Source organism: Gorilla gorilla, chromosome X (assembly GCF_029281585.2).
Source record: "Gorilla gorilla gorilla isolate KB3781 chromosome X, NHGRI_mGorGor1-v2.1_pri, whole genome shotgun sequence".
NCBI lineage: Eukaryota > Metazoa > Chordata > Mammalia > Primates > Hominidae > Gorilla > Gorilla gorilla.
The window spans coordinates 165,967,260-165,975,910 of NC_073247.2; the positions used below are offsets into that span (position 1 = coordinate 165,967,260).

Genomic DNA, 8,651 nt, shown 5'->3' on the forward strand with positions numbered 1-8,651 from the left:
GAGGCTTCCAGAGTGTGCTTGGCCCCTTTGCCTCTATGCCATTGGGCCCAGGGGGAGCAGTAGAGTGGCTGTGGCTGGGGGTGGGACTTCCCCTTTCTGTGTCTTGCTTGCCCCGTGTCTCCCAGTGAGTGGCTGCCCTGAGCCTGGGGCCAGCAGCCCAGCCCCAGGTGGAAGTCAGGCAGGGTTCCTCTGCCGTTTTCCTTTCCTTTATGCCATCAGAGTCAGGAGTGTGCCATGCTCATGAAGCCACAGGTTCTACACCCCTGGCACTCTCTTCTTGAAAGTGGTAGCGGCCCCGCAGACACCCCTCGTACCTCCACCCCAGCTGAGGGTCAAGGCAAATGTCCTTCTTGGCCGGTCTTGGTGCTGTCACCTCTTTTGGACCTGTCTGGGGCCGAGGTCAAGGGCCTTGCCAGGACCATGGGTTCTGGACCCTGGCCCTGCAGTCCGTCTCCACAGTCTCCTTCTCCACTGGCTGCCTCCACACCCTCCCAGCCCCCTCAGGTGGTTCTCCTCCCTGGTCTGGCAGGGCCTGGTGGTAGCGGAGGAAAAAAATGCAGTATCTTCTTGGACAGTGCCCAGAGTGGCCTCTCGCTTGGACCTTGGGCAGCTGCTGCCCCCTGCTGTATGTCTGAGCATGACTGGAGCCCTGCGGGGGACCCCAGATTCTTTAGGAACTTTTGAAAGTGGGGCCACAGTGGTCTCTCAGAGCTCTGGAGAACATGTAAGTGGAGGCCTGGAGGCTCTTGAGGCCCATGGAACCTTCCTAATCCTCTGGTTCCAGTTGGGGCACCCAGTGCACTTGGGTGTGTCCAGAATAGTCAGGATCCTTCATGGGGTTCGAAGCCCTGGGGGTTGGACAGATCACAGGATGGGGTTGGCAGAACCCTGAGGAGCCCTGAAACGGCGGGGCGGGGTACTCCAAGGCCCATGGAGCCCTGGGGATTGGTGACCAAGCCCAAGTGGGAGGCCTCAGGAATCCAGGGGGAGCTCAGGGAGGTGGTGGGAGCAGAGCCCTGGGGAAGGCCATGAGCCCTCAGGAGCAGGGAGTCTCGCAGCCCTTTTCATTCCCTGGGGAACTGGGGTGGGGACTCCGGGAGCCCTCTTCCATCCAATCTTGGGAGCTCTTTTGGAATGAATGAAAAGGGGCAAGCTACGTCAGGGGTGGCCGCTGTTCCTTCCCTCTCTTCCCTCACACCAGACACCACAGTGGTTTCCAAGTACACCCAGCTACCTCCTCTTTACTCCCCACCTGGAACAGATCCAGGACCTGACCTAAGGCCTAGAAAGCACCATTTCGTCCCGATACCTGGATATCTTTTCCCTCCTTGGGATGCCCCGAGCCCAGCTCCACATCCCCCATCTCCCTGACACCAGCTATTACTCCAGAGCTTTGGGATGTCAACCTTGCCACCACCCCAGGTCCCATGTAGGTTCCTGCTAGGCCCCATCTGCCTCTGTCCAGCCACACTGGGCTGCAGTCCAGCCCCAATCCCGGGTAGTGAGTGCTTCCTGGGGGAACTGGACTGAGGTGAGTTCGGTTCTTCCTGTCAGCGTACTTGGTTTTTATCAGCTGCTGAAACAGGAGGTTCTGTCACTGCGTCCTTCTAGGGTCCTGGCAGTAGCAACCTGTTTGTTGTGCCCCCCACGTACAGGCTCATTAATGGGATCATTGAGTCCCTAAGGTGGACCTGTGAGGAGGTGGCATCCCCTGCCCATGCCTGCCACCCGCCATGGACCATCCAGGTCTCGCCTGCTGCAGGGCCAGCCATCAGTCTGTTGCATTAGGCTTAGGATGGTGAGGGGCAGAGGGCAGGGGCTTGGGGAATCCACACAGCAAGTGGCTGGGCACTGGGGGGTGAGCCAGGTAAGAGGAGCTTATAGCAATCAAACAAGAAAGGCTGAAACTGTGAGTGGTAAGAAAATTAGAAGTGATTCACTCTTTTCTGCATGTTTGCAACACACAAGGACCATGTACTATTTTAGGACCAAAAATATACGTGAGGAGAGACGAGGATGCAGCCAAGATAAATGGTCAGGAGTAGCCAGGGAGGGTCCCAGCCCCAGCCCTGCCTCCACAAATGCATGTGCAGGCACTACATGGGAGCTGTGCCAAGTGTGGGAGGCTGGGCTGTCCCACTACCTGCAGCAAGGAGCCAAAGGCTTGGGTGACTAATGCCAGCACCCCACCCCTTGCTGGGCCTCTGCTTCCCACCTGCCCATGTGCAGTGGACGGCAGCCCTTCTGTGCTTTCCCGCCCTCTGCCGGCAGCATAGAGCCAGGCATGCACAGCAACACGTGGCATTGTCTTGGGTTTTAGTACCCACTTTCCACTTAAAAACATGTATGTAGACTGGGCGCGGTGGCTCACACATGTAATCCCAGCACTTTCGGAGGCCAAAGTGGGTGGATCACGAGGTCAGAAGATTGAGACCATCCTGGCCAACATGGTGAAACCCTGTCTCTACCAAAATACAAAGCAATAGCCTTGCATGGTGGTGCACACCTGTAGTCGCAGCTACTCGGGAGGCTGAGGGAGGGGAATCGCTTGGACTCAGGAGGCAGAGGTTGCGGTGAGCTGAGATTGCGCCACTGCACTCCACCCTGGTGACAGTGAGACTGCATCTCAAAAAAATAAATATATAATATATATAGTAAACTTTGGCTGGGCATGGTGGCTCATACCTGTAATCCCAGCACTTTGGGAGGCCAAGATGGGTGGGTCACCTGAGGTCAGGAGTTTGAGACCAGCCTGACCAATATGGTGAAACCTTGTCTCTACTAAAAATACAAAAATTAGCCAGGTATGGTGGCGTGCGACTGTAGTCCCAGCTACTAGGGAGCTACTAGAAGAATTGCTTGAACCCGGAGGCAGAGATTGCAGTGAGCCAAGATCGTGCCATTGCACTCCAGCCTGGGTGACAGAGCATGACTCCGTGTCAAAAAAGAAAAAAAATTATATATATATATACTTTGAAGATTATGAAATACATACCCAGGGCAGAAAACCTGGGAGCTAAGTGAGAATATAGGCAGGTGAATTCCATCACCCAGGGATGATGGGGCATTTCAGCCTTTGGAGCTTTTCTCCCATGTTAAACAAGCAGCAGTTCCAGGAGCTGAGAATGATGTGCCAGAGACGCCTCATTTTCTTTCCATCCCCATGCCCTTGGACACTGGGGTGGACTTCGGCTTTTTCCAGTTAAAACACCCGCAGACTGCTGGTAGCGTGCACGCAGCTTTGCCTGAATTTCCGAGTGGGTTCTCTGTATATACCTTGTTGTACCACAATTATATGTATAAGCAGTTACACGTGCTTTGGGGAATGAGTTAGGGAATAAAACTCCCAAACAAAACACAAACATCTCTGGGTAGCATTTGATTCCTATCCCCAGACCAAAGCAAAAATGTGGACCCAACAAAGCCAGATTGCAATCCTGGAGCCCCAAGACGCAGAGGCCCTTGCCATGGGAGCCCAACCCTCTCCTCCAGGAAGAGCCAACGCATTACAAATAAACGGGGCTTTTATTGTGTGTCCACAAAAACAAAGTCAGGGTGGCCTTTGGTTAATCCTCTCCCCCCAACAAGATGACAAAAGGAGGAATGCATGTCAACAAAATGACAAAGAGGACCATGGAGGGCCTGAGTCTGCTGCCTCCCTGGTGGGACAAGGCAGGGGGAGCAAGCACTACTCTGGGCTAGGCCCAGCGCCCCCCCCCCCCCCAAGCAAAAACACATAAAAGCCCCTGCCCCTGCCCCCGCCCCCACCCCCACCCCCACCCCCACCCCCACCCCCACCGCTAAGGCAGTCAGCCAGGACTTCCCCAAAGACCTAGCTCTGAAGCCCAGACCCTCATGGCTCCCTCTAGAAGGGGTTGCCTTCTTCAGCCTGCATGAAGTGGTAAATGAAGAAGAGGACGATCACAAAGACCACGAAAAGCAGCAGCTGGCCCCAGAGTGGGACCTGGCGATCCTGGCCCAGCCCAGCCCCAGGAGCATGGTTTTCAGGCCGGATGGCACGGCGGGTGAGCCATGAAGAGGAAGATGATGAAGAGGACATAAAAGAGGTGGAGGAGGAAGTGGGATAATAGGACAGGTCCAGGGAGCTCCTGGAGGCTGAAACAGGGCGGTAGTGCGTGATGCTCTGGTAGGCACTGTCCCGGCCGTACATGGGGCGTTCCCTGAGGCAAAAGAGGGGAGCAAGTGGGCCAGGAGCCTGGACCCAGAACCAGCCCCTGTCCCTGGGCTCCCCCACTACGCACCTATCTTTGCACTCCTCTTCAGAAGAAGACAAAAGATCGTCATCACGCACCTGCAGAAGAGAGTCAGGGTGAGGGGACTGGCTGGCAGGGCCACCATGGCCCTGTCATGTCCCTCAGTCCAAACTTCCCCAGCCGGTCCCCTCTGACCTTTGGTTAGAGGCCAGGGACCCACACCCTCCTGAATGGCTCTGGGTGTTCAGCCTTTTATCCATGGGGCCTTGCCACTTGTGCTCATGCCCCAGCATCCCCTTTTGCCCCCAGGACTCTCAGGAAGAGTCTGAGCCTAGATCCCAGACCAGGGTGCTCTAGTCACATAGTTCAAACAGGTGTCTGCTGAGCCAGAGTCTCCCCGGAAGCCCAAGAGCCACCATTTGTACCCAGTGCCCCCCTGGATTTATCCAAACACAGCCGCGATCTCCTAGGTTGTACCCAAGTACAGGACGCCTGCCAGCCACCTCACCTGGTGGTGGAAAGCGTCAGCATCTGGGAATGAAGTCACTGACTGGCGGACGGCCCTGGACGGGCCCGCAGACTCGGGCTCCCCGTAAGTCCTGGTAGTGAAGTAGCTCTCTTCATAGTAGTCGTCATTGTAGCCTTGGGAAGGGGGGCAGCGGTAGCAGAGAGGGCATCGGTGTGCCCCGCCTGGCCCGATGGCCCTAATCTGAATCCCATTTCGGGACCTGTAACAGTTTCTCCCTCCTAAGGCTGCTGGAGTGGTTGGGACTGAGGTCTCAGGTCCTCCCTGTGAGCGGGGTCCCTGATGCAGTCGGGTGAAGGTGCCAGCATGCCCACCCAACCCCTGCCTTACCCTTGCTCTGGTAGAGTAAAGCGTCCTCTTTCTTGGGAAGATCATACATATCTGCATCCCCTCTAGTCGAATTCAAGTCTGGATTGAAAGGAGGAGACAGAACTGTTTGCCCCCCCCAGACTTCCCTCCCCTTTCTCCAGTGCCGCTCTCGACCGGCCCCCCTGCCACACCCTCGCGACCCCATCCTCCCCGCGTCCCAGGCCGTCCCCACAGGCGAGGCTCTCACCAGAGAAGCTATAAGAGGAGGCGGCGGACGAGCTGGGTGGCGAGAGCCGCCGCCTCTGGGTCTCGTACTCGAAGATCTTCTTCTCGTAAAGCCTACGAGTTGATCCTGGCCGGACACGGGGCGGTCAGGGCCGCGGGCCGGGGAAGGGGCGCGGGGAGGGCAGCGGGGAGGTCGCGAGGCGGAGCACGAGGAGGGGGCCCGGAAGGGGTCCCGCCCGCCGCCGCGTACCTACTACAGGCCCGTGCGGGATGTTGTACCGGCGCAGCAAGGTGGTCAGCTCGGTATCCGAAAGATCTGCGTAGTTGTCCATGGCGGGTGCGGGCTCAGGCGGAGGCCTGGCGGCGGCCCGGGCCTACCAAAACCGGCCGAGCAACGGCTGCCGAGGAGCACGGCGGGGGCGGCACGAGCGCATCGGGAGCGGCCGCGCTCGCGTCACAGCCGAATCGTTGTCGCGTCACAGCCGAATCGTTGTCGCGTCACGGCCGCTGGCTCCGCAGGCTGCGCGCGCTGCGCGGGGCGGGACCTAACCGCGGGAGCAGCCGGCACAGACCGGCCGTGCCCTGAGAGCTGGGAGGCTGGGGCCGCGAGCCCAAACGTCATCAACGCGAGGATTGGCTAGCGGCGGAGAGGGCGGGGCCCGCCCGGGAGTCAGGGGGGTGGGAACCATTCTCGCGATGGGAGCGGGCGGGGCCGCAAGCCCATATGTCACAAGCACGGGGATTGGCTAGTGATGGAGGGGGCGGGGCCCGCGCGGGCGCGGAGCAAAAGGTCTCGCGGTGGGAGCGAGCGGGGCCGCGAGCCCATACGTCACAAAACGGGGATTGGCTAGCGATGGAGGGGGAGGGGCCCGCGCGGGCGCGGAGCAGAAGGTCTCGCGGTGGGAGCGAGCGGCACTGCGAGCCCAGACGCCACTAATGCATGGATTGGCTAGCGGCGTAGGGGGCGGGGCCCGCGCGGGAGTCAGGGCAATGCAAACCGGTATCGCTGTGGGAGCAGGCGGGGCTGCGGGCCCAAAAGTCACAAACGCACAGATTGGCTAGCGGCAGGGGGCGGGGCCCGCGCGGGAGTCAGGGCGACGCGACTGGGAGCCGAGACGGCACCCTGTGGCGTGAGGCGGGGTGAGAGGGGCGGGGCCTGCGCGCGAGGGACCCGGGACGTGCGAGCGGGCGAAGTCGGCGCTTGGGGTGGCTCTGGTCCCTAAGTCACTTGGGCTTCGCCCGATGCCTGCACATCCCTACTCCCCGCCGTCGTCCCCCTTCCCCGGGACCCAGCGCCTAGGGTTCCCCGGCCGCATCCCGGTCGGCTGCCCCAGCAGCGGCGGGAAGGGCCCAGACCCTAAGAGCGCGCGGGCCCCGGGCCAGGCGCTGCCGAGGGCGCTTTGTGTGCGCACCGCCCGGGAAGCGGCTGCAGGGCAAGGCCCGCGCCTACGCGATCCCCGCAGACCCCCTGCCATGGGCCCGCCTTCCCAGTCTGCGGGGCTCTCGCCCGCGCACATGTGCCTGCTGCTTGCCACCGCCTACCTTTCTGCTTCCCTTCCTCCTCCCTCGCTCCACCCGGGAGGAAATGGGGCACTGGGCCAGGAGGCCGCTGGCACTCCAGAAGCAAGCAGCCTTCGAAGGGGCCTGGGCATGCCGACGGGCACGCCAGTGGGCGCGGGCAGAGGGCGCCGTGCGATGCATGCAGAGACGACGTGTGCCCGCCTAACCCTTCATGCCGTTCATTCACCCGGGGCATTGGGGGGAGCTGAAGTGGGGCGTCCTCTCCTGTCGGAATGGTCCCTGAGCGCAGCGTGGCTAGGCAGGGGGCAGACGTGGGTGGCGAGCTATGGAAGGCTGCCAAGGCCTGCTCAGGAGCCTGGACTGTGGCTAGGATTCCCAGGGCCTTGATCAGATATTGGCTGTCTCATGGAGAAGAGAAAGGAGGTGACATTCATCATTTATATTCTTTTTTTTTTTTTTTTTTTGAGACAGAGTCTCGCTCTGTCACCCAGGCTGGAGTGCAGTGGCGCAATCTTGGCTCTCTGTAGCCTCCACCTCCCGGGTTCAAGTGATTCTCCTGTCTCAGCCTCCCGAGTAGCTGGGAGTACAGTCATATGCCACCATGCCTGGCTTTGTATTTTTAGTATTTAGTATTTGTATTTTTAGTAGAAACAGGATTTCACCATGTTGGCCAGGCTGGTCTCGAACTCCTGACCTCAAGTGATCAGCCCGGCTCGGCCTCCCAAAGTGCTGGGATTACAGGCATGAGCCACCGCGCCTGGCTGTGACATTCACATTCTAAACAAAGCCAGCTGAGGGTGTATGGAATCAACTAGTGTGCCCCTCACTGGGTAGGCCCCAAACTGGGAGCATTAAGAGGTGACATGCCATCTGTAGTTTCACAGATGAGGGCTGGTGACAAGGGAAGAAGAGGGGAGGGCTCTGGTCATGTCCAGAATGGCCGGCCTGGCTGGTGAGGGTCACAGACCGGTCATCCATGGAGGTTTGCCCATGGGGTGGGAAGAGGTAGACACCTGGGGGAGTACTGAGGAGATGGGGCCCTGTTTTGACTACACACAAAGATCCTAACAAAGAGGAATCACTGTTGGCAAGGCCCCACTCTGTCCCCAGCAATATGGAAGGAAGTGTGGGTCCATGAAGACAGTGCCTGGCAGTGTGCAGCAGGAGAGCCTTGGGTAGGGCAGGGGTTTGCACCTCATCTTTCAGAGCTGAGGGGACAGATGGCAGTTTGGACTCTGGGCTGCTCAGAGGCTGCCTCGTGGATTTTTTAGTTTTGACAAAATCAGATTCCCCAGCACCTCTGCAAGCCTTCTGCAATCCTGGCCCCTCTCCCAGAGGCCTCTGTGTACTAAGTGCTGCTCCATCCTCCCCCATGCCACCCCTCCCCATACGGATCCAAGCTGTTTCCTTATGAGGTCAAGGAATTCTAGATTTGCCTTCTCCCTAAGGAGCACCCCCCCACCCGTTCTGTACCTGCCTCGACACTCTGCCTTTTATGTCCCACCCCTTTGCCCCACAATCAGGTCCCACCACAGATGGCACCAGGAAGCTGAACTGTGATGGTCCCCCTGCACCCACCCTGTGGGTACCTGGAGCCTAAGTCCAGCCCCATTGCAGTGCAGCTCCACTCCAGACCACTGGAAGCCAGGCAGGCTCCTGAGCAGCAGAGCCTCCATCTTATACAGGGAGAGTCAGGACCCTGCGATCAGGGGAGACTTGTCCAAGAGCCCTGAGTACAGCAGTTAATTCATGGAACATTCCCCCACCAGTACCTGGTCCCTGGGGGTGATGACCTGGACAGCCTCAGAGAGTTTCCCATCAAGGGTAGGGTGGGATTTGCAGTCGTCAGAGGGTCT

At 59.2% G+C, this 8,651-nt stretch overlaps 1 protein-coding gene across 1 annotated transcript; it reads right to left on the minus strand.

Moving 5' to 3' along the window:
- Positions 1-3,506: 3,506 nt before the first annotated feature.
- EMD (emerin) lies at positions 3,507-5,860 on the minus strand. Its single transcript, XM_019018888.4, has 6 exons — positions 5,525-5,860; positions 5,297-5,401; positions 5,071-5,148; positions 4,723-4,856; positions 4,263-4,312; positions 3,507-4,181 (listed from the first exon to the last, which is right to left on the minus strand). Exons 1-6 carry the CDS (start codon positions 5,604-5,606, stop codon positions 3,866-3,868), a joined length of 765 nt encoding a protein of 254 aa, XP_018874433.2. The 5' UTR covers positions 5,607-5,860; the 3' UTR covers positions 3,507-3,865.
- Between the last annotated feature and the right edge of the window lie 2,791 nt (positions 5,861-8,651).